Source organism: Puntigrus tetrazona, chromosome 8 (genome assembly GCF_018831695.1).
Source record: "Puntigrus tetrazona isolate hp1 chromosome 8, ASM1883169v1, whole genome shotgun sequence".
Lineage (NCBI taxonomy): Eukaryota > Metazoa > Chordata > Actinopteri > Cypriniformes > Cyprinidae > Puntigrus > Puntigrus tetrazona.
Window position 1 is genome coordinate 23632136 of NC_056706.1, and position 25138 is coordinate 23657273.

A 25138-nucleotide genomic window follows, 5' to 3' on the forward strand; every position below is an offset into this window, starting at 1 on the left:
ATATAAACTGTTTAAAACGGTGATAGTTTGCTTGTATTTCAGCTACATTCGTTTGACAGTCAATTTGTTTTGTTTTGCGTTTGATGCGACAGGTGGCGCGAATGTCTGTAGCTCTACCGGATGTGATCAGTCAGTGAACCAGAGAATAAGAAAATGACTTCCGGTGCGCTAGTTCTTTTGCTGCTGCTGTAACTGACCCGGGATCAGCTTTATTCGCCTAACACTAGCTTCGTAATGAGGTATAGTTCAGTCAAAACTGATCCCGCTACAGACTCGGAGCTAGCATCGATTTCACCTTGACGGAAATATGGCGTCGGCTACGAAAATTATCCAGAGACTGAGAAATTTTTTGGCAGGGGTGAGATGATGGTCATTTTAATCGTTTATCAGTCGTGCATTGTTAGACGCACAGAAGCTGAGCATATCTTTGTAATATGACAACGATTAGAAAAAACGTTTAAATTGCCATGTAAATGCATGTATTCGCTTGCTTGTCTTCGCGTTAGTAAACAGCAGTTGTTTTCATGTCTAGACAATATTTTGTTTGTTATAAATAAAAAAAATATTTCTCCTTAACAGCGAGATCTCCAGTCAAAACTACAACTTCGGTACACTGAAATTTCAAAAAGGTATATATACTTGCCTAGAAATGTATATTTCACATAAATACTTGAAATTTGCTATAACCAACGTTATACCTAAGCAACATATTTCCTTGTATTTATTCTTTATTATATATGGGTAGTTGACAGGTTTAGTCATTTACATATACAAGAAAAAATATATATTTTTGACCTTTTTAATGATTCTTTTTTCAGGGAAAAAAAATAAAGACTGACCTATTACTTTGCGCACTGTTAAATTGACCAGCAGTATATATACATATATTTATTTATTTATATATTTATATATATATATATATATATATATATATATATATATATATATATATATATATTTATATTTAATGCAGTGACATTATTTTCACTGTTATGATGACATTGAATGCAATCATTAATTCATGCTTCATATTTGTTTTACTCATGTCATTGATGGTAGGACTCAGCCACCCCCTAATCTTCCCGTTGGACCGAGTCATAAATTTGCAAATAACTACTACTGTCAGAGAGACGGACGAAGAGAATCTCTTCCACCAACTGTGGTCATGTCTTCTCAGAAGACCCTGACAGCCGGAAGGTGCACTGGCTTATTAGACCATTTTAAAATGTTGTGTGCATTTATTTTATGCTGTTTGCTTCACTTCAGTAGAGAGAACCATGATAGGCTGCAAGAAGTCTTTATGTAAATACAGTCTTATTGGTCCTTTGTGTGTTTAAAAAAAACAAAAAAACATTTGCTAATAAAATAGTATTAATTTTTATAATAAGTTCCTTGACAGTGGAATGTATTACTTGGTTTGTTTTAATAGCACAATACATGTAATAATAGTTTGTGTTTTTCTAGGCATGCATTTTGTTCTTTTTCTATACAGCTAAAAAATGAAAAACTAAACTCAATTTTCTGGAACTGAATTTCTTGACATATTCTACTCCATTATGATAATGCTATATTATTGGTCAGGTTAGCAAAATAATACAGTTTTAACACAATAGAATTAATAACGTGTGGACATATAAGTCTGGGTTTCAGCATAAAATATTACATAAAATATGATAAAAATTCTAATATTATATAAAACTATCAATTATTTTTAAATAATTTAATGCTACATATTATTTCTACATTTCAGTGGTAATTTGTTGTTGTTTTTCTCTTCTATTCACAGTGAGGCTTCTAGAGAACTCAAACGCCCTGTTATTCCAGGCATGCCACCAAAAGAACTTCCACTGAGCGTTGACTAGATTTTCATTGTAAAAAATGTATTATTCTCAATAAAAGATGCGTATATACAAGAAATGTATGCAGTGCACCTTTTGTGTTTATTTTATCAGAAATGGATGTTTTTTATTAGTTTAATTGTTAAAGACAACCTTGTGACGACACATTTAACACTCTTGAAAAGAATACTTTTTCTAATTATTCTTCTGAAGCACACCTATATTTACAATATCTAACTACTGTCTCTTCGGCAATACATAAACAGTAATTTTGCATTTTGTATGAAAAACAAGATGAAATTATTATGAACTTTCAAAACATTGATTTGGCCAGACTACTTTAAATGCATTAAATTATCTAAAACACATACAAATTGCCCTAGACTGCATATGCATTAATTTTAATGGGGCAAATTAATATATACTGTCCACCTTTTTGACCACGAGATGGCAGTAACAGTGCACTATCTAGTACAGCTTCAAGCTTTTATCACACGTTTGAACACATTAAGGTTATTATACACGTCGTAGTCTACTAATTTCTAGTATTTATCTCGCTTAGCTCAAAATGTTAAATATGCGACTATAAGACATGAAGAGATAATATATTCTAATCTAAACAGACTGGGAAAAAGGTTTCGGAATTAGATCACTATATCCAATCCTGGTTTTTATCTGGATTAAACCATTAGTCTGTATTGTTCAAAAAGGTTTGGGATACTTAACATATATACTTAATTGAGGGAATATTCTGATTCCAGCAGAAGGGTGGATTTCAGGAACTGAAATCAAAATCCCCAATCAACTGTTAATATCAACAAAAATATTCTTTAAGGTTTTTTTAATCACTGATGGTAGACTACATTAACAAAGTCGTCCGAGATAGACCAGCCAGAAGTAGCTATTTGTGTAAATGCAATGCAAAATTAAAACGCAAAACAATGGCATTTTTACCCATCTCATTTTTATTTATGGCCATCGCCATATCCATTTTAAAATCTGAAAAAGCGTGGATCAGACTGATCCGATCCAATCCAATTTTGCCCTTTTTACACAAAAGTAATATGGGTTACCTGATCCTGCGTAGCAAAACACTACATTTCCAAATCCAGAATATTCTGATTAAACTTTTTGAACACCTGGCCCCAGAGCTTTAGATGAAGCTTGTCCTTCGGTGGCGTCCGTAGTGACGTCACGGGTGCACATTTTTGAATCGTCCTGTACAGTTCATGGTGTGAGAATTGAGACATATTAATATCGCATATTTCTGCTGTCTGGAGTGATAAAAGCCTTAAAACAGCCATGAACGTTCAGCCTTCAAACCCTAACAACCCGATAGTGTTTTTCGACGTGACTATTGGAGGGCAAGTAAGTTTAAATCCCACTAATGTTTTCATTAGCAGGTCAGCTAACCGAAGCTAAATCACGCACAGCCTGTTTTTATTTTGCCCCGCAGACTTGCTGTTTGCTAAATAGCATCTAAGTGAATCAGAGTGTACTTAAGTTGTCTTTACCCAAACGAGTTAAGTCTGCCGTGTCTGTTTAAAATTCAGTGTAAAGGTGTAAAAACCTGGCTAAATTATGCCACCTCTACTTCTAGTATCAAACTATATGCTATATGTAACTGCAGTGTAAATATAATCATTGTATGTTTGTGTAAAGACACCGAAATGTCTCTTTAAAAAGTGCTTCTGTGCCACCTTTGCTGTGTGAATGTGGCATATCAGCTGTCAGAATGGCCCTAGTTGATTCCCAAAAATACCTAAAGAGACAACAACCAAGTCTGAAATATATAAGAGGGTTTAGTCCAAGTTTACCTATGTTGATATGTCAAAATCACTATTTTACTTATTTATATTTGGTAGTAGTATTTTGCTAAATGATGCTACACAACATTATCTTATTTGTAATGTTGTTTTAGGTGGTACCTATATAATATTTAACTTTTTTTCAAGACAAGTACTTTTTTATAACTATCCTTCACTCAAGAACAAGAACAAAATAAATGTGTGGATTAAATCGAATGGTAAAATTGCCACTTCTCAACATAATGCTGTTGTAACATTATCAGTAACGCTGAAACACTGTCAGATTCGCGTCCATATCTGCATGCGTTGCTGCATACACTGCATGCTTTCTTTCAGAATCACCACTGGTTGGTAGAAAGACTGCAAAAAGCATAATAATTTTCACCTAAAAAAGCAGATAAGGTGAAAGTGTAAATAATTAACCTTATTATCAATAATTCAGTTAACCATTCATACAGCCACTTCGTTTCTGAATGAATCAGCCTTTTGAACAAATCTCTTGATTGAATGTTTGAATTTGTATGTTGACTTAAGATATGTATTTCTGAAGCTACTTGTGTTTCATCTTCCTATTTGTAATGTCTATTTAGTGTTTTTTTCAAAACTAACACAATAATAACTACTATCTGCTGCTACGTGTTTATTGTGCACGTGTTGTGCGTGTTAATGAGTTACTCTTTGCATCATCACATTATGTAATTCGATTTTTTCATTCACCATACTGTAGGATTGCACAGAACCGTTGAGCAGTTCTGTGCAGGATTATGACACGTTTGATTACTATGGTGAATGGCATGAGTGGCCAGACCTTAAAACAGCATGTTCTATGTAGTATGAATGAGGGTAGCATGAGAGAATTAGGATTTACTACATCCGCTATATTCATGTTGCCATTCCATGCATCATCACAAAAGCACGAAAATTTAGGGAAAAAAAACCTTGACGTGCTCAGTAATCAAAAGACCTTTTACGTGAGATTCACAAAATCATCTAATCGATCTACAATGTTTAAATGTTTAATAAGTTTTGGAAAGATTTTTATACACGAGTGCAACCGCAATGAAGAACGTTTTTCTCTGGGGTAACGCACGCAATGCTGCATATATATATATATATATATATATATATATATATATATATATATATATATATATATATATATATATATATATACACCAAGAAGTTTAAATAAAAATTGTAATTAAGAAACAAAACACACAATCAAGGCCTTCAGGTCACTCAAATTTTAAAGACAGAACACAGCCGGACAGTTTTGATCGACCTTTCTATTAGTGCTTCTATGAGTAGTATAGAAATAGCTTTCCAGTTCTTTATAAAAAACACTGTGAAACAGGGGTTTCTATTAGAAAATGTACGTTTATGAATGTAAAACTTGAGTAATAAAATGAGTAGATTAATAACAAAAGTTTCGTTATTCACATCACCTTGGCTGAAATACAAATTAAAACAAAAATAAAGTAAGTTTATTCAGACAAAATTTTCACCAATAGATTTTGAGAGTACTGTTGAAGGTCAAGTCCACCAGTTGTAAAAGAATTTTTGACAACAGATTTACGAATATAGTGCACACGATTCTTCCATAAAAATGTAAATACAGTCTGATCAATAGTTTTAATAGTTTTGTTGTCTAAATGAATAGAGGCAGCGATGTAAGTGCGTCTAGAAATTCCTACTGCTTTTGACAAGAGAACTCTACCTCTAAGGGACAAGTCCCTTAGTAACCAAAGATGAAATTTCCTTTTTATTTTTTCAAAGGCCGGGTTAAAATTCAGGGAGACTCTATCTTGTTCATTTTTGGATATGACAACCCCTAAGTAATTGACAGTTTCTTTAACAGGAATACCATCCAAATATTTAAGGGATAAGATTCAAGCCTGAAGCATTAGAGAACAGCTGAATGGTTTTGATTGCATGATAAAGGATTTTTTTTTTTTAATCAGCTAGTTGACTAATCAAAATGCTTCTACCGGCTATTTGAATTCCCTCTAACTTACTCTCCTTAATAAAATGACAGAAAGTTTAAGCTACAATAAGAGGTATACAGAGACTGGACAGGCTTGCCGAATACCTCTCCCTAAAAGAAACCTCTAACGTTTTCATTGCATTACAAAAAAAAGGTCCAAAACCAAAACAAAAGATGAAAGGATGTTCAATAGTGTCAAAGGCTTTGAAGAAATCCAAAAACAGAATTAAACTACTGTCTTCAATAAAATCAGAGTAATCAATGAGGTCAAAAACGAGTCTAATGTTATTAAAGATGTGATGAGTTTTCACGTTCAAGTACTCTTCGGAAGTTCGTTCTTAAGAGTTGACACATCATTACGACTTGTCATTACACGCCCCTCAACTCGGACACTTGTAGCTTAAAGAAAATCAATACCGTTTTCTACTTGTAACAATGACTTACACTTAAAAAAAGAGCTGTGTGTACGGTTTCCACCACTTTTTCGAATATGATGCCTCCTCTCCCGTGGCCTCATGGGATAGAAAAGTGTCTGATGCGTTACAATACAAATTTATTAAAAAGTACAAATAATGCATAAAATATAATCATAACTCCCACCAAAAATGATTAAAATTCAAATTCTTCCTTTGAATTCTTTCTGATAATTCTTAGTAATATTATCATAGGATTTAAAGATTAGTAAGATTTAAAGTAAAAGAAAGACTATCTGTAGTACCAGCTAACCAAAAAGATGTAAAGAGCAGCTCGTGTACTCTGAGGAGCACACTTCACCTCTTCTCTGCTCTCCCGAGCTTTGTCTCCCTTCTATATATCAGTATGTTTCCACCCTTCCACATATTTTGGCTGGGGCTCAACATATCAAAATATCAATGTAACAATCAGCAGTCATAGGGCGCATCCGTTTTCCTTTCCTGTTTCTTAAAAAACATTACTTTTAGACTAAGCCCCGGAGGATACAAAAATAAAAAGCAAACAGGGCTCAACCTAACAATTGTTATCCAGCTAAAGCCTCAGTCTCTCTGGAGATTGGGGTATTTTCACCCATCCGAATGACAGGAGGTTCCCTGCCACGTTGCACAGCACACAGCAGTCAGTGCAAAAGGAGCCATATTCCTATGGATTATATAAAAGTATATGATTGCATAACCGAATAACTGAAGAGATTAATATTTGCTTAAACCTATAAATCATATAAAAATGAGTATCTATAGATCATAAAAGTTAACGATCATAATTACTAAGCACAACTTCTTGATTTCAATACACCAGTGTTTCATTGTATGCATACTGCCGAATTCAGGCAAAAGCAGTAGGTCATCCGGGTACTTCTTGTCTATTGTTTTTCGAACGCTTTGAATTCAGACATACTACTCGCCTCGCATACTGTTTTTCACATACTTTATAGTAGGGATGTATGTGATTTCGGACGCAGCGTCAGTCTCTAATGAAGCATCTTGGAAAATCAGTTCAGCTTTGATGCTGTGGCCGGTCACCACAAATAAATAAATGTATGGGAAACACATCCCACAGCACAATAACCTGAGAGCAATTTTATTAAACATCATTAGCCGCATTTGTAGCTGGTGGCACTAACCAGACTGATAAACAATCACAGACCGGAAGTGAACTTCGGGTCAGGCATGTTCGCCCGATGAAACAGTGTATAGAAATTAATACTTTTGTTTAACAAGGATGCTTTAAATTGATCAAAGGTGAATTCATAATGTCTTTACCCAAAAAAGAAAATATTATTGTAATATATAATATAAAACAGGTTATTAAAATAGTACAAGTATTTCAGAATATAACTATTTTGTCATATATTGGAACAAGTACCGTAAATGCATGAGCAGAAGAATTACTCAAAACACAAAAAAATTACTATTCAGTATTTTTGATTGGTGGCGTACAAAAGCTTATGCTTGTAAGTAAGGTGTATTAAAAAATGTTATAAAAAAAAGGGAGGATGAGGTGTGAGAAAAATTTAAAAAGGTCATCAATCTCTACTTGTTAAAAAAAAGACAGATCTAATAAAAAACGTGGGCAAAAAGAAAAATATCCAGAATAAACGTAAAAATTTTTATGAAAGACTATCTGTTTGAGTAATACGCTTTGTAAATCTAATCTAATAGCAGTATATTATTTATAAATAATCCTTTGTGTATAGTGATAATTTAATTTTTTATAATTCTTATCAGTTAGAATTAATGTACAGTCAATGTGGCCAATCAGTTGAAATACTGTTTTAATAGTATAGCCTCAAGATACAAACAGTATGTGTATGTAAACAATATTTTAACCATGTTATTAGTGTGCGACATTATATCCAATTTTACAGCTTTACAACAAAAATCCTAAAATGACTGTAAAATCGACAATCACATTTTACAGCAAAACTGTATTTTCAGGATCATTACCCCAGTCTTTAGTGTCACATGATCTTTTGTAAACCGTTGTTGTGTAGATTATGTTTTTGGACCTGTGATTCTTTTTTTAAGGTTCATTGATAAATAAAAAGTTAAAAATAACTTAATTGAAATTTTGTTACAATACTACTATTGAAGGGGTGAATAAATATACATTTAGTTCTTTTTTTAAAGAAATTAATACTTTTATTCAGCATTGATGGGTTAAAAGGATACAATTTGACAGCAAAAAGTGACTTGCATTAGAAAATATTTTTAATTTGAATAAATGATTCATCAAAGACAATGTATGCCATGTTTTAAAAAAATACCAAGCAACACAGCAGTTTCAATGCTGATAATAAAAGAGAATGATTTCTGAAAGATCATGTGACACTGAAGACTGGAGTAATGTCTGAATTAAATTCAGCTTTGCATCCCAAAAATAAAAGAATAAATTATCTATATTACAACATGAAATTGCAATAAAAATTAACGTATAATATTTATTTATTACTGTTTTTTTCTGCATTTTTGATAGATTATATCCTTGATGAGCATAAGAGACTCCATTGAAAAACTTAAAAAAAATCATACTGATCCCAAAGTTTTGAATAACAGTTTGACACACAAAACAAAATATTTGTCTCTACTTCCTTTCCATTGCAACTTTTAAGCAGCTCACGATGTTTGTAACAGAGCTATAGATGTCAACACATAACATGATCGCAAGGCACAGTATCATTGCCAGTCTTAGATATTTTAGGCTAGATCTCTTGAAAAGGCACAACGGGCATGTGAACCTTTTTGTACAATCTCATAGTGAGTTGTGCATCCACAGTTGGTGTAGTTCTTTTGCTCATCTGCCAGTAGATGTTCCACGAACATGTGTCATCTGGAAATTTTCTTAAAGGTCCAGTACTTGCGCCCCTAAACCAAAAAGCAATGCCAACCAGCACACTGTTAGCACAGGCCATCCACAGAAGATTAACACTAGCGTAAGCTGGCACCATAAAGCCCAGAAAGGAGCACAACAAACACATCAGCAGATAGGGTATCCAGTTCAAAGCAAAACCTAGAGTCAGACTGACAAAGAGAGGAGGAGAACTTTCTTGAATTTCAAAACTTCCTCCCTCCCCCTCCTGATTGTAAGGGCAGTGTTGATCTTTCTCTTGAGCAAATGCTGTGGCTCTTCGGATCCAACCAACTGTCTTCTTGGAGTAAAACAGAAGTATGAGACCCACTGCAATAGATATCTGCAGACTAAATTGGAACACAACAGTAGATCCGTGAACACGGCACACCAGGACTCGCTCGTAGTCTTTGTGAATCTCTATAGGTTGCGTGTCCGTGTAGATGTAGGTGTAACAGCACGCAGATGCCCACAGAAGCACAACTAAAGTGCAGTAACACACAAGCCTTCGCCAAGAGCTTGACCTGACGTCTAGGTGTGGGTAGCTGATGTAGTCAAGCGCCCCAGCGATGAGTATAGGCAGAGGAAGCAGGGCATAGACGGCCGATCCGTGCGCCAGGATGAAGCACATGGAGGTGGAGGTGGATAGGAGTTCTTTGAAGAGCCACGCACCGGTGACTGCGCTTACCAGCAGCATGTCTGCCACGTACATAGAGACACTGCACAGCCCCAGCAGGGACTTGAGAATGCTGTGCCTCCAGAAAGACAGGACAAACGTGTTCAGGGCTACTTTGGAGCACAAAATGAGCAGGTACTGCAGGGTCTCGTCTTGGGGAAAGTTCTCATTGACCCCTGATGACCAGACAATGGCCATCATGACTTCTGATGGTATATGCTGGGTCGACATTTGGTCTCAGTTGAGCCTGAAAAAAAAAAAGACTGGTCAGATCTGATAAAATAAACCCACCTTTCAAATAGTGACACTAAGCATGATATTTCATCATGTGCTCAAAAATTGAGGGGGCGGGGTGTTAGCAGACATGAAGTAGGCTGTGTTTGTGGTAAACATCATTAGGGCCACAGGAACTATTTCATAGTACCCACTTCTCTGGAACTATCACCTTTTTGGTGTGGTTGGACTGCAGGAACTAGAAACGATTTTAGTTTCCGGGACTACGCTAGGAAGAGCTAAATTAGCCCCTTCTTCAGAGTGGGGTCTAAAATAGTGACAGTAAGTCAGACAAACTTGAAATAAGCCTGGATTATTTGGTAAACTTGGAAGAGCTCTCTGATCCAGCTAATCAAGTAATTCAGCTTGAGCTGAAAACTACATGAAGTGATGTGTTGAGCAGGGGTGGAATTAAATTCTGCAGGGCTGTGGCCCTCCAGGAACTAAATTTGACACCCCTATTTTACATGATATTTTATTATGATATTTTATCATTTAGATTATATTACAATATTAATGCCTAATTTAAAACATGAAATATCACCAGTCACTTTTTTTTGTAGCTTAAAATGTGGTTGCTAAAAAGTCTGTGACTATAGATGTTGTCAGGGACGTTAAACATTATCACATCGAACAGAAAAACGTATCTTCTTACTAGTTTTACAACCTTGTCATGTTCACCTTTGTGTATATAGTGCATTGTAGTGCCTTGTCGGCAGAGGCTATTTACACTAAATCCACCTATCAGCATGTGATTTGGCGTTATAAACTTTATAACAACATTATAAAAAACCGTTGTCAACTCCAGTGGTATAGATGAAGCGGGTATCTTTTGACATGATTGACCAGGGTTTGAATCTGCCTTTTCAAATCACACCAGAAAATATTATATTTTTAATTTAAAAGGAAACAAAGTAACAGGGAGGGTTAAGGTAGTTGTAGGGAGGGCTTATGTCCCAATAAAGTGGCATCCATTCAATAATTTGAATTCAAATGAACATTTTCACAAGTTTTATAATGTACTACAATAGTGAATTACACATAATTGCCACTATTTGCAATTATTTGTAGTGTGAAAATCATGTTTAACGTAGTGTCCATAGAATCTATTGCTATTTACATTTATAGCCCTGCCTATTATTGCTCTCTTGCAAACGTTTCATGCTAAAAGAGTTCCTAGGTTTTTTCACACAAATTTTGTACTTAATGTACTTTAGTACTTCTTAAGATAAACTTTTAGATCATCTAAGTGTACTCAACTGTGCTGTTTCGAGACACCATGAATATGAACTAAAATGCACTTTAAACATATCTTTTTTAAAAATTTAGTTGAAATGATTCACTTGAAACCATATTTCATACAGTAGTACACGCAAGTGTTAAAAGTGCATTTAAAATAAGTAAATGTTTTATATTAATAACAAAAATTCTACCTTTCTAAATTAGATTTCCAAGAAGCTTAATATTATGTAAAAGTTTTTTTTTTATTGCATTTTAAAATTAAAACTCAAACAACATAAATGTAGTGTGTGTGTGTGTGTGTGTAAATGTAACCTAACATTACAACCTTTACAAAAAATGAATAAATAATAAATGTAACCAGTACTCTTGGTTAAATGTTAAACTAGCAACCTCCTGATGAGAGTGATATGAACTGGTCTCTTGTACAAACCTGACGAGCAGGTTTTGTGGTCTGCCACTTAGTTGCATTCATTGCGAGTCACAAATATAGTTGAGGTGTTTCTTTAAAAGAAACTCTAACAATAACCTTGCTTGATGTAATATTTGTTTCTCTTAAGCTTTCGAAATAGGTCTATCCCAGTCACAGAAAGATGTTCACTTGACAGCAATATAATAACCAGCGAGATACCTTATGAAAATGTAGACATTGTGATCCTGGCGCACAGTCGTTGGCTTGATGAGTGTCTGTAACCGAGTCGTGTCTGATGAGGAAGTGAGCACATTTCTGTCAGAGCGCGTTCTTGAAACCACACCTATTTACCTGTAAATAGATTCTTTTCATGGACAATGATAGGCGGTCCTGACTTCTCTGGACTTCCCATGTGACCCTTTTTTTTTTTTTTTTTTTTTTTTTTAAGAATTTATTGCAAGCTGTGTTGCCTTGTTTTTCCTCGCTCATCTATGCTTTTGCTGTTTACATAAAGATTGAAATCATTAAGTTAGTGTTTTTGGTTTATGCTTTTCACCAGCTATTTAGATAATTAGAGTGGGTGATTCAACTAGTAAGACAACGCATCGCGGCTTGAGGTCTTTGTATTTCTATGTCTTTGTATTTCTGTTCAGAGTCCCTTCAGCTATGGGTGGAGACCACAGAATATTATTAGGACGTATCATTTCTCGACGGTTTTTAGATGGTGCTTCAGTCTGTAGGATTGCTGAATGATTAAAGAAACATTATTAGCACAATGGTATAAAACTTTATAGCTAAAATGTGGTAGAGCGTTGCTACTACGTGACTGTTATATTGCCAGAAGTAGCACTTCAATGTCATTTTTAAATCATGACTAGTTAGCACCTCATTTATAATTGGAAAGGTTTAATAAAAGTATTTTGTTACGCTTAAAGTAGAGGAAGGATGGTAAAACACAAATGTTTAATTGTACGTAGTATGTATGTAAAATATTACCTGAGAGAAAGAAAGGAAGGAAGGGGCTGGGTGTGGAGAAAGGATTCCTTGAACATGACTAAAAACCAAATGTGAGACATTCAACCTGACCAATTACAGCTTAACCCATTGTGCAAAAGGTGTGACAGTTAGAGCTGGAACAATTAGTCGACTTTATCGGCAAGGTTGCTAAAAAAAAAATCTGTCAACAAATATTTCTGTTGTTGAGTAGTCATTTGATCTCATGTGACCTAATGTGAGAGACTGCAATAATGCGGATTGACCAGTGTGGCACTGTAGCTAAAGACTGTAATTAAGTCCTCCTGGATGCAATTCAAGAGAAGAAGAGCAAACCAGGTGTCTCACAGTGAAGCTGCTGGCTCTTTAATCTTTTTTTATTTTTGACCCTCCAAAGTCCCCCCTTGGCCACATCCAAAGAGGCAAAGGGTGACATGATCCATAGAAACGTCCTTTCTGTTATGTGCAGATGTCCTCTTCAGACGTCTGTTCCAGATTTGTTGCAGTTGGGTCAGTCTTTGCTGACATTTCAGTCCTGTGTGAGAGAACCTAAACGAATGGTTTTGCATTCTTCATAGATATGCAAATCATCCATTGATTACTTTACACCTCCACAAGAGCAGGCACAGAACATGGAAGAGCCTGCTTGTTCCCGCTTGTTGTGCAGAAATGTGTTAGCAACTATTGCTTATATAATAATCGCAGCAAAGGTGTTTTATTGATTGTTTTTTGTAAATTTATGCATTAGTTTTTTTGTTTTCACACACAGTCAGTCAAATATTTAACGTAGCTTATGTTCTTTTCATTTGTTTAGAAATTTAACTTGTGTGTGTACTTAACTGTATTTTCATAACCCATAATGTTTCCCAAATGTATATTTTCAAATTAAAAAACAAATGCAATTTTCCCCCTTTTTTCATAATTTTTAATTCATTTTTATCATACATCCTCGATATGTCAATATAAAAAATATATTTAAATCTTTCCAAGACATGTTTGACATTGAAACAAAAAGTACATTTAAGTTTTGACAACATTTCTCCAAACTACAGCTCACCGCTACTGGTATAAAGATATTTTTCTCCAAACTGCCCTCAAGTGAGTCAAATATAAACAATTCTATAGTCTTGTCATGGTGTGTCGCTTGCAAAAAGTATAAACATACCTATAGAGCATCTGTGAGCTTGCTATGTTTGTTTTTTGTTAATTTTGATGTTTTGGGTTTGCAATAACATAACAATAAATCATGCACAATAACATAACATTTTTAAAAACAAAAAGTTCAAACAAATGATGTAATGTGTAAAAAGATCTGAATCTTGTTGATTTGCACTGAAGCAGGGATCCTAAATTGTTTTTAGAGACTCATATATAGGAACATGGGGAGAGGAGTTGTTTGTTACTTGGGACAAAAGCACCTACCTATCCCTGCCCTAACAACCGTCCAAAACTCCCTACCAACCGCATGGCAGCACCTTGCCAACCACCCCCAACAAAAGCATCATGGTGCTTTAATTTTGCAAAAACGACTTACAATTTTAAAAATTTCTCTTGTTTCTCTGCTTCAGTCTTCAGAATTATATTTATATGAAGAGCCCATTCTTCATAGATTTACGTTTTTTTTATAACTAAAAAAAAAGCGTAATTTCCTTATTAGACGTAGCTTGCCAAAATATACTTGACATATCAGCATTGAGGGTATTTTATTTATTTATTAATGTAAAAAATCTATATATATTTTAATTATCCTGTTTCATATTTTAATTATCATTTGATTGGCAACCCGCATTTGATTATTGCAATTTTAAAAAAACTACAAAGTACTTTTTTTTTTTTCTGTGTGCCTTATTTTTGTTCAGACCAATGCAAAAATTGGACCAAATAGTTGTTGGTATAAAAAGTAAATATTAAAAGGGCAATCTTAGAATGCACATTTTTCTACATGTTTATTGAGCAGATCTTTATTCTGACTCATCCTTTTCGATAGGTAACGTTACAGTATGATTATTTTCTATTAATTTAAAATCCAGCATTTTTTTTTTATAATTTGACTGCTTATGCAGACACATGCTTTTAACATTTTAACATTTTAACAATGCTGTGTATAAGTTTGGATTGATACATTAAGAGATTTAAGTATTGTATAACATTGGTAGCTCTCAGCTGCTTTCATTTGAATAAAGTAGCTCCCGAGTGACATAAGGTTAGAGTCCCCTGGTCTATGCAAAAGCGTTTCTTTGCTTTTGTGAGTTAGATCTTCTTCAAATGGCTAATCAATTAGTCAGTTACCATTGGCTTTTGAGTTTAAAATCTATCCTAGTTGTTGGCAGTCGTACCTGTTATCGCTCCTGATTCAACACCTTTGCGATGAAACCCCCTCTTCCTTGAGATAAAACTGCATAGGAATAAACACCATAACATCAGAAGCATTCTCAGACTGTTGAAAACGACATCTTCATCACAAACATCCTCAGAACTATAAAATGCTGCGCTAAGACTGCAGTGAATTTATCCATTAGTTGAGTCCAAACAAACAGCTCTTTTACAATACGATGGCCAGCCTAACTCACGCAGGGCTGTGACAGCACCGGCTCGTACGCTTCACTTCTCATGTGTGGTCATGTAGGACAACAACAACCTGCATTCATTCCACAAGCACACAACTGATCATCCATTCGTGGTTAATGCCTCACATCCTTAGATGGAAATTCTGTATTTTTCTGTATTTGTTTGCATTGAGTTTTAGATGACTGAAAAGCTCGTCGCTGCAGCACAGAATGCAGCAACTTTGATTTGAATATGAAATGTACATTGTCATTGTCACAGTCAATGAATATTTGTCTCTTTGTTTGTGCTCCGCTTTTCTTTTTGTTTCCAGGAAGTAGGCAGAATGAAGGTAGAGCTTTTTGCAGACATTGTTCCAAAGACTGCTGAAAATTTTCGGTGAGATGATTCCTCAATTTGTTCATGCATAAATCCAGAATACTCTCTCTCTCTCTCTGTCTCTCTCTCTCTCTGTCTCTCTCTCTCTCTGTCTCTCTCTCTCTCTCTCTCTCTCTCTCTCTCTCTCTCTCTCTCTCTCTCTCTCTCTCTCTCTCTCTCTCCCTCCCTCTGTCTCTGTCTCTCTCTCTCTGTCTCTCTCTCTCTGTCTCTCTCTCTCTCTTTCTCTCTCTCTCTCTCTCTCTCTCTCTCTCTCTCTCTCTCTCTCTCTCTCTCTCTCTCTCTCTCTCTCTCTCTCTCTCTCTCTCTCTCTCTCTCTCTCTCTCTCTCTCTCTCTCTCTCTCTCTCTCTCTCTCTCTCTCTCTCTCTCTCTCTCTGTCTCTCTCTCTCTCTCTCTCTCTCTCTCTCTCTCTCTCTCTCTCTCTCTCTCTCTCTCTCTCTCTCTCTCTCTCTCTCTCCCTCCCTCCTCCCTGTCTCTCTCTGTCTCTGTCTCTCTCTCTCTGTCTCTCTCTCTCTCTTTCTCTCTCTCTTAGTCAGTAGGTTAATTTTTCCGACGTTGAGATTTAGACATCATCTGAGATTTGAATAAATAACTATCCACTGATGCGTGGTTTGTTAGGATAGAATATTTCAATATTTTCAATATTTGGGCAACTATTTGAAAATCTGGAATCTGAGGCTGCAACAAAACACTTAAATACTGAGAAAAGTCCTAAGCAGTGCATATTACTAATCAAAAAACTTATGGTAGGAAATTTACTATATATCTTCATGGAACATGAGGTTTACGTTGTGTTGTTGGCTTTGCTAAAAATACACACATGCTGCTTATTACTGCTTTTGTGCTTTTAGAAGTATATATGAATAGAGTGTCTATTTACACTAAGTGCAAATAGCCCGTCATGTTGCCAGAGGCTATTTACACTAGCTTTGCCCACCGATGTGTGATTCTGATAGTCAACATTACAAAAGACGCCAACTGTCGTCAGCCGCAGTGGCACAAAGTGTGTGTCGTACTCATTTGGCGGGATCGACCCGGGTTTAGAATGCTGCTATTTGCATTTAGTGTAACTAGCATTTATTGCTAAAAAAATATATATATATTTTCACTTAGTGTAAATATCATCTAATTGCTATTTACACTTGGTGCAAATAGCAATAGAGGCTATTTACATGTAGTGCAAATAGCCACTGCCTATGTGACCTATGTGTCACTGACACTTTTTCCTCGGACTTGAGCTGTGCCGTCAAAAGTGCAATCAAAATTGAAATTCATATGAAAAGGGTGGCTTAAATGTTTTACAGCATTAATATATGTAAGGTTAATTGGCCTAAAAGGTTAGAAATCGTGTTTTATTCCCTCCGATATTCTATAAAAATTTGGTGGTACTTATATTTTTATTTTATTTTTTTAATCTGTAATTTCAATATTGATAAAATTTCTCCGTCAGGCCTTTTTATCATGGTCTTTGATCCACAAGTACAAAGTTTGATATGAGCATCAAATCAGTTATTTAATTTAAAAGGTTTTCTTTTTATCATGTTATAAGATTCCTGAAACACAAGGAGAACTATGCAAAAGTGTTTGGAGCTGTTTTCCTAGAGATTTGTATGTTATTTAGACACCAGAGAAGAACTAGCATCCAGCATTAGTCTCTATCTAATGTAATAAATTCTTGTATATGTAACTTTTTTTTTTTTTTCTCACAATATTTCTAAATAATGTTTGTGACAAGGTTTGGTTAAAAGGTTGCTTTCTTTAATAACTTACCCTCATTTTGTTCCAAACCCGTAAAAGCTTTGTTCATCTTGAAAAAAACTATTGAAGATAATTTGGATTAAAAAAAACCCCCATTGACTGCCAAGTAATGAACGTTTGTTTTAAATTTCAAAACTCTAAATTAAATGTAAACGGATTGGGATTAAAATGCAGTGATTGCCTCAAAGAGCACAAGCAAAGCCATAGTTTGTTTATAGGAAGAGATGTCTTTTATTTCTGTTATTTACTTATTTGATTTGGGGTTTGTTTTAACATTTCCGTTTAGTTTCGTCATATTTTTCAATAAAAACCGTGCAAGTAATAGTAAAAGGACACCTTTTCATTTATAATTTCTCTAATTCTTAAATCCTGTTTTGTTTAACCTTTTTAAGAAAATCTGTATCATGTCACAACACGAGTGGAGTGAATTGTTACATTTCTAGTGTGTTAACTACTTGCATGCTAATCTAGTGGCCAATCAATGTCTAGATTTTGGTGGAATTGCTTCATAAGGGAGATGTAAATCTTTTTTTCTTTCTGTGTCTTTCAGGCAGTTCTGTACTGGTGAATTCAAGTAAGTCAGATTTCAGTGAATTTAAGGGATGGTTCACCCAAAAATGAAACTTTTCAGTTAAATGGCTCACCCTCAGGCCATGCAAGTGGCAGGTGACTTTTTTGTGTTGTTCAATAAAGCATTAAAGACTTTTAATTGAAACACTGATCCATGGTGATTCATAAAACTAGAGTAAAAATAAATAGCTGTGGCTTCTGGTGATTATATTGAGGTCTTGAAATTCTGTCTGGGCAAGAAACGTAATGTTATAATATTACAATTTACAGCATTATTAATCCAAAGCCTCAGAAAAAAAACAGTGAAGGTCTGATCTTTTTATCACCACAAAGGGACCATGTTTCAACTAAAAAAAATTCCATTACTGTTCTACTGAAAAATGTTGAACTATGCCTTTAATACAGAGCTGTGCTGCTTCAGCCGCATATATAGTTAAACCTACAGTATTATTCCACATAATCAAATTACACTTGAGTTATTGTGACCAGGGTGCGATTTGTGAAAAAAAACACGATACTTTAGAAAACTTTTTTTCTCTCCAGGGTAAGGCTAATTATAGCCAAACTTAATATTATCATCAACAACACGCATGATAAATCTTTTTTTGGTAAGCGTTGTGCAATGAATATGTTTTAATATGATGGAAAATGTAAACTCAAACCGTTGCGTTGCATAATGATTCAAAGCGCTCCTTTCAGATGACGTTTCACAAAAAGAATTGGATTCAAAAAGGACTTCATATCGCATTTCGCAAATTATAAAAAAAAATATATTCAGCAGAGACAGGCATGCATAGACGGAGGGGGGAATTCCCCCAACCCCTTTACAAATCGCGCTCTGATTGTGACCGATGCTTTTAAGGAAGTGGAAACATGAATACTGGATAAGGTTACAGATTAAACACGGCTTGTATTTCATGAAACGTGTCGTGTGCACGGCTCTTTCTTTCTGGTCCTGCTTTTCTTTGCATATACCTTGTTCATGTGCTGCTTTTATTCACTGTAGGAAGGATGGTGTTCCTGTAGGCTATAAAGGCTGCACATTTCATCGGTGAGACACTTTAGTCTGTATTGTTCACTCTTGTATAACAATGATTAGTGTTGACTTAATCGAGCTATTGCTGCTTTTTTTAATTAGACTTAGAGGTTTGTTCAAAGTCATAATTCTAAGTGTAAATCTTGTCTCTTTTTATGTCTTTAGACATGTTGTAGGTTTTTCATTAATCAAATGTTTGATGCAAATTCACACTAAACATTTGCAATTCAAAAAGCGCCATGATATTGTCTATACAAATTATGGTTACACTGCACTGAAGACTTTATGTATATTTGTAGCAACCAATAAAAATGTTGTATATTACGATCTTACGATGTAAGAGAAAATCCCAACTGCTTATTTACAGAAATGCATGTCTTGTGCATTTTACTCATAGAAGTGTAAGAGGTTATTGCAAAATTATTAAAAAAAAAAAAAACAATAGAAACTTGACTTTTAATTTCATCCTGCGTGTTTGTGCTGTTTTCTTTTGGCAGGGTGATAAAGGACTTCATGATTCAGGGTGGTGATTTTGTCAATGTAAGTTTTGCTTTGTGTTTCAGACAATTGAGCTGAATTGATCTTGCAGGCTTTTGACATGTGTGCAAACAATGGGGTCTGTTTGCATATCGACTGTTATGCATATGCATATTTTTTAAACAAGGATGCGCCCTTCTAAAATGGCAAACAAGAATGTAGTTTTATATTTGCAGTCATTAGCTTTTGTATTAATTTGATTGATGTATAGTAATAATCTTCCCTTTCAGAGTTTTTCCTTCTCAGAAAATAGTTTAGCGCAGGGCCTTATCCATTCCAGAAGCTTCAAACTGTTTTTAACATTTAAAAATGTTAAAATACATCCCGGATTCCAGAAATGTTAGAACAGTTTTTTTTTTTATTTGAATAAAATTAAAACTTAAAGAATTCCACGAGTCAATAATTGTATTCACAATAGAACATAGATAAATGTTTAAACTGAGAAATGGTAAAGTTTTATGTACAACATTTCAAATTTGATGCCTGCTACAGATCTCAGTATAGTTAGCAAAGGGGCATGTTTACCGTGGTGTGGCATCTCCTCTTCTTTTCAAAGCAGATTGAAAGACATCTGGGAATCGAGGGTATGGGTTTCTGGAGTCGGTGTTGGAATTTGGTCCCGTTCCTGCCTCGTGATGGTTTCTAGCTGCTGAAAGTAGCTGCTAAATGTTCTGTTCTCTATAAGTGAGAAACCTGGGCTGCAGATATGTCAGTTCAGCGCTGGATTCTTCTACTGCGAAGCCATTCTGTTGTAATAGCTGCAGTATGTGGCTTCCCTGAAACAGACGTCATCTGAAGGGGATGCTCTAAAACCTTTATATACCTTTCAGTATTCATAGTTTTTTCCAAAGCATACATTCCAAAGCTGCCCATGCCGTTGCACTTACTCACCTCCAAACCATCAGAGATGCTGTCTTTTGAACTGAACCCTGATAACATGCCGGAAGGTCTCCCTCCTCTTTAGCCCTGATGACACAACTTTTTTTTTTTTTTTTTTTTTTTTTTTTTTTATGAGCCTTGGCCCACAGGACATGACGGCGCTTCTGGGCCATTCTCACGTAGGGCTTCCTTTTTACACAATAAAGCTTCAGTTGGCGTCTGCAGATGGCACGACGGATTGTGTTTACTGACGTTGGTTTCTGGAAGCGTTTCTGTGTCCGTTTAGTAATGTCAACGAGAGCCTGAAAACCACAGGCATCCAGCAGACGTCTTCAGTCTTGTTCCTCCAGTTTCTTTTTTTAATGATGTTATGTACTGTAGAGGAAAGAATTTCAAGGCTTTTGCAATTCGTTGCAAATTAATGTTAAAGGAACGTTGTTTTAACAATATTACACAATCTAACAACACTCTTTTACAGATTGGTGTCTGCCCATTTTCTGAGAAACTCTGCCTCTTTAAGACATCCCTTTATAGTTAATCATGTTACAAACCTGATGTCAATTAACTTAGTTACTTGATGTTCTACCAGCTTAATCTTTAAAAAAAAGTCTTGTTTTTTATCCCTTTGTTGCCCTCGTGCTAACTATTTTGAGACTATTTTAACAAGCATCACATTTTTAATTCATTTAGTGGATAAAAAAATATTTAACCATTTTATATTGCGAATAAAATATTGGCTTGTGTGATTTAGATTTTTGTTTTAGTTTATTTTATTTATTTTTTTGAGAATTTAGGTTTAATTCAAACAGTAAATGTAATGCTTCTTCCTGAGGACCGTTTTTTTTGTTATCAGACACCAGTCTGCTAGTCAACTAGGAGGTAGACATTGATGCAGAGAGTGAAAGTATTTAGTAGACGAGTGGTTCCCGTTCCTGTTTTGAAGCCCTCAAAATTGCACATTTTGTATTCCTCCGATACTTGACATACTCATCTGTGTTCTCGGAGGCTCCACTAATAAAGTTTGATTAGGGAGACATGCAAACTGTGCAGTGCTGGAACAGTACTTTTCCACACACTCATTAACACACAACACATACAACAGCAAGTCAAAATGCGCAGAGAGCTCCCCCTAGAGGCCTTGAAGCATCCTGTAACTTTATTTTTGCTTTCAGAAACCAAGGATGTCTGAATAATTTAACATTACGCTACAAATGCTGATGACTGAGCTTCACTTATTTAACTCCCTTTTAAATAAAAGCTGATGGCATAATAAAGTTATTGCTTCATTTAATAGTTTTAATATTGAATTTGTACGAATTCATTCGTTTAAATTCATTTGTACGTCGCTTTGGATAAAAGCGTCTGCTAAATGACTAAATGTAAATTGATTTTAATAAATATTTGTATTTTTTTTATATGTATTTTAATCCAAGATTAGTTTTGGTAGTTCTGTTGAGGATAACCTTAACTAACGTCATGAAAAATAGTGGCGTACAGCTCAAACAGCATATATTTATCGTGTATGCACTGATGCTCAGCAGTGAGAAAATGCAGATAATAATTTCATTTGACTTCATTTCTGACATTGGTCCTAATTATTTAAACAGTTTGATTTGATATATTTTTTAATGAATTGTTATATATCATGTAAAATAATTTGTAGTTAATTTTACAACTTTGAATTAATCATTTGCCATTTATAAATTATATTTTATATATAGGATTTTTTTATATTTAATTTATATTTAATTTATATCTTATGATTGATTTGAAAGTGCATCAGGCGAAGAAATGTAGAATTGTTTCCGTCTCCAGTCTGTCTTTTGTGTGTTTATCTGACTGGTCATAGTGCCCTACCACACACACACACACACACACACACACACACACACACACACACAACTACTCCCAGCTACATTTTTGCTTGCTTTGACCTGTAATTTTGGTTTCATGTATGAGCTAGTCTACATGTCAGTTTGATTGGTTTAGATTTTCTAACTCTGTGAGTGATTTTAGAGCCATATTCTTGTTCATCAGGGGGATGGCACTGGTATCTGCAGTATCTACAGGGGACCCTTTGCAGATGAGAACTTCAGAATGAAACACTCTGGCCCAGGACTCTTGTCAATGGTAAAGCTTCTATACACACTTGCACTGTATTTACACACAATGTACATTTACAGTACGCTTTACGGGAGCATATCAGCAATATTCGAAGAACAGTGTGTTTAAAAGATGCATGTAGTGGGGAATCCTTTATTCCACAATCTGACAGGAAAAAAGAAACCAACTTTAATGAATGCAAAATGTATTCTTATTTCTCAAACAAATTGTATTATCTGTATGTTTTCCACATACCTTGTAAACTAGGTTATAAAACTGTTTTTCTATTTCATTTTCTTTTAAATACGTAATATTTTCATTTGTCATGTACAAAAAAACTGTTACTAACTAGACTGTCCCCTTAGAACTAAAAAATGGTTTATACAATCATTTGACCATCATCATGCAAAGTCATTTTCTTCTGTGGTTGACATTTTTGAATATAGGTGAAACATTGATACAGGATAAACGCACTCTGTCTAACCATCAGATTGTTTCTTCAGAGTTGTTTCCAATCAATAATGTCAAATATTCTTCTTGCAGGCAAACAGTGGACCAGGAACAAATGGCTGTCAGTTTTTTATCACCTGTACAAAGTGCGACTGGTTGGATGGGAAACATGTGGTATTTGGTGAGTCAGACAATTCCTGAATTGATTCTATCATGAGAGAACTTGTGTTTTAGTCACGTCATTAACTGCTCTCTGTCTTACAGGAAAAGTGGTGGATGGTTTGCTTGTTATGAGAAAAATTGAGGTAAGACAATATTTTAGTTTTGTACATTTTGAAATGACAAGTGTCAATTCTTGAAGGAATTTAAGTCTAAGCTTTATTTCCCATTTTATATCCCATTCCTTTCTATGTGACTTTTCTAAACAGTGTTTGAAACTTTGTATTGCTAGTTTACTTGTGTGTGCATTTATATATATATATATATATATATACATATACTAGCCATCTTCAGGATATCTAATCTTTTTGTGTTCTTTGTACTTTCTAGTATTCTTTTTATTATATAAAATTAACATAAGCAAAAATTCCTCTAACACTGATGTGCTGTATTTTTTTCTATTGTTTTCTTTTTATTTATTATATAATAAACAAACTACTGCTGTGTACTGCATTAAGCTAACTGAGACTTGTTATAGTTCTTGCACTATAACACGCACATATCATTGCACTTTTGTTGATTTTTATATATATATATATATATATATATATATATATATATATATATATATATATATATATATATATATATGCTATATATATATATGTGCATACAAGTTTGGAAACTAAGATTTTATTTTTAAAGAAGTTTATGTTCAACAAGGCTGCATTTATTTGATTTAAAAATTTCATATTGTGAAATTATTGCAACATGATTTCTAAAGGATAGACGTTAGACTGGAGTAATGATGCTGAAAATTCAGCTTTGTATCACAAGAATACATTTGATTTGAAATGTATAGTAAAATTTAAAAAATCTAATTTACATCACAATAATATTTCACAATATTAAGTTAAGTTTTTGATCAAATAAATGCAGCCTTAATGAACATAAGAAACATATTTATAAATATTATGATTGAAATTCAGCTTTGCATACATTTTATTTTTAAGCATATTAAAATATATTAAAATGTATTAGTATATTAACTAAGTATATTAAAATAGAATCCCATTTTTATGTTCTAATAAATATTTTACAATATTACTTTTTCTTATGTTTTTGATTAAATGAATGTAGCCTTGATGAACATAAGAAACATCTTTAAAAAAATATATATATTAAAAAAATCTTACTGTTTCCAAAATGACTGGTAGTTTATATCCTATATAGACTTGTGATCTGGATGATGATCAGTTTTTGTGATATTTCTTTTTTTTTTCTCCCCAGAATGTACCTACAGGACCCAACAACAAGCCCAAGCTACCTATTGTCATTGCCCAGTGTGGAGAAATGTGACGCATCAGAAAGACACATGACATTTGCTTTAAAGACAACAAGCCATTCTGGATTTTGGACTAATTATTCATCTTCTCCATTACAAAACATAATTTTTTTTATAGGTAATATTGTGGAATCGCCTGATTATTTGTAATTGTTTGTAGTTTTATATTATTCAAAATTGAGTTACACCAAAACTGAATGTTATGTCACGATTTGCTTACCTGACCTCTCTTTTATCAGTATTTGCAAATATGACTAAACTTGAAATTCAAGACCGATGCATGCATTCTTTGTACATTCTGAAGGACGAGGCTTTTATTTGTGTCTTTAGTAATGGCCTGTTGGGGGTTTTCTTAACCTTAAATAAAAATTGACTCATGTTATTTTTTTTTTAAGTCAATGTGGACACACGTTCTTTATTACACTTGAAATTCAGAGAGAACTGAAATGGAGACGTTTCCTGGATCGTCAAGGGCTTTGAGTTTATGATACTAAACCAACACCTAAAGGACACGCTACTTAATGCAAATTCCTTATGATTGTACTCCCTTTGTCTTCTTATTGCTGCTTACCCTAACCCACATCCTAACCCAGAAACCCCTTCCCCCATCTGCTGGACTGTGTCCCATCCACACAAAAGGGCTCTTTCAGCTAAAGTGCAGGAAGAGTTTGGGCTCGGTGGGAGGCTTCTGGGGTCAATGTTAAAGCCCGTCTTTGTGTGGGACAACAGGGCCCGAACCATTAACAATAAAATCACACTTCAACCAGGTCTCCTCGACAGTGCCAAAAACATATTTACATGACAAAAGGGTAAGGG

General features: G+C 34.5%; 3 protein-coding genes across 4 annotated transcripts; 2 read left to right on the forward strand and 1 right to left on the reverse strand.

Annotated features, from left to right (window-relative positions):
* The first annotated feature begins 214 nt into the window (after positions 1-214).
* On the forward strand, positions 215-1921 carry ndufa7 (NADH:ubiquinone oxidoreductase subunit A7). The gene is made up of 4 exons (XM_043246995.1): positions 215-358; positions 580-629; positions 1060-1197; positions 1787-1921. Exons 1-4 carry the CDS (start codon positions 308-310, stop codon positions 1860-1862), a joined length of 315 nt encoding a protein of 104 aa, XP_043102930.1. The 5' UTR covers positions 215-307; the 3' UTR covers positions 1863-1921.
* A 1092-nt stretch (positions 1922-3013) lies between these two features.
* ppih (peptidylprolyl isomerase H (cyclophilin H)) lies at positions 3014-24716 on the forward strand. 2 transcript variants are annotated; one of them, XM_043247538.1, is made up of 9 exons: positions 3014-3206; positions 15423-15487; positions 17794-17817; positions 18820-18864; positions 19347-19389; positions 22303-22395; positions 22912-22999; positions 23083-23123; positions 24268-24716. In XM_043247538.1, exons 1-9 carry the CDS (start codon positions 3141-3143, stop codon positions 24334-24336), a joined length of 534 nt encoding a protein of 177 aa, XP_043103473.1. In that variant the 5' UTR covers positions 3014-3140; the 3' UTR covers positions 24337-24716. The 2 variants fall into 2 exon arrangements, with proteins under 2 accessions (XP_043103473.1, XP_043103474.1); XM_043247539.1 differs by having other exon boundaries at positions 3057-3202.
* si:dkeyp-100a1.6 (probable G-protein coupled receptor 160) lies at positions 7862-11907 on the reverse strand. Its single transcript, XM_043247537.1, has 2 exons — positions 11771-11907; positions 7862-9874 (listed from the first exon to the last, which is right to left on the reverse strand). The coding sequence occupies exon 2, from the start codon at positions 9856-9858 to the stop codon at positions 8806-8808; it is 1053 nt and encodes a 350-aa protein (XP_043103472.1). The 5' UTR covers positions 9859-9874; positions 11771-11907; the 3' UTR covers positions 7862-8805.
* Positions 24717-25138: the final 422 nt, after the last annotated feature.

Coding starts and splice junctions, on each gene's coding strand:
- ndufa7 (XM_043246995.1), top strand. CDS start 308: ATGGCGTCGGCTACGAAAATTATCCAGAGACTGAGAAATTTTTTGGCA. Junction 630..1,059: donor TACACTGAAATTTCAAAAAG/GTATATATACTT, acceptor CATTGATGGTAG/GACTCAGCCACCCCCTAATC. Junction 1,198..1,786: donor AAGACCCTGACAGCCGGAAG/GTGCACTGGCTT, acceptor TTCTATTCACAG/TGAGGCTTCTAGAGAACTCA.
- si:dkeyp-100a1.6 (XM_043247537.1), bottom strand. CDS start 9,858: ATGTCGACCCAGCATATACCATCAGAAGTCATGATGGCCATTGTCTGG.
- ppih (XM_043247538.1), top strand. CDS start 3,141: ATGAACGTTCAGCCTTCAAACCCTAACAACCCGATAGTGTTTTTCGAC. Junction 3,207..15,422: donor ACGTGACTATTGGAGGGCAA/GTAAGTTTAAAT, acceptor TTTTGTTTCCAG/GAAGTAGGCAGAATGAAGGT. Junction 18,865..19,346: donor AAAGGCTGCACATTTCATCG/GTGAGACACTTT, acceptor TTCTTTTGGCAG/GGTGATAAAGGACTTCATGA.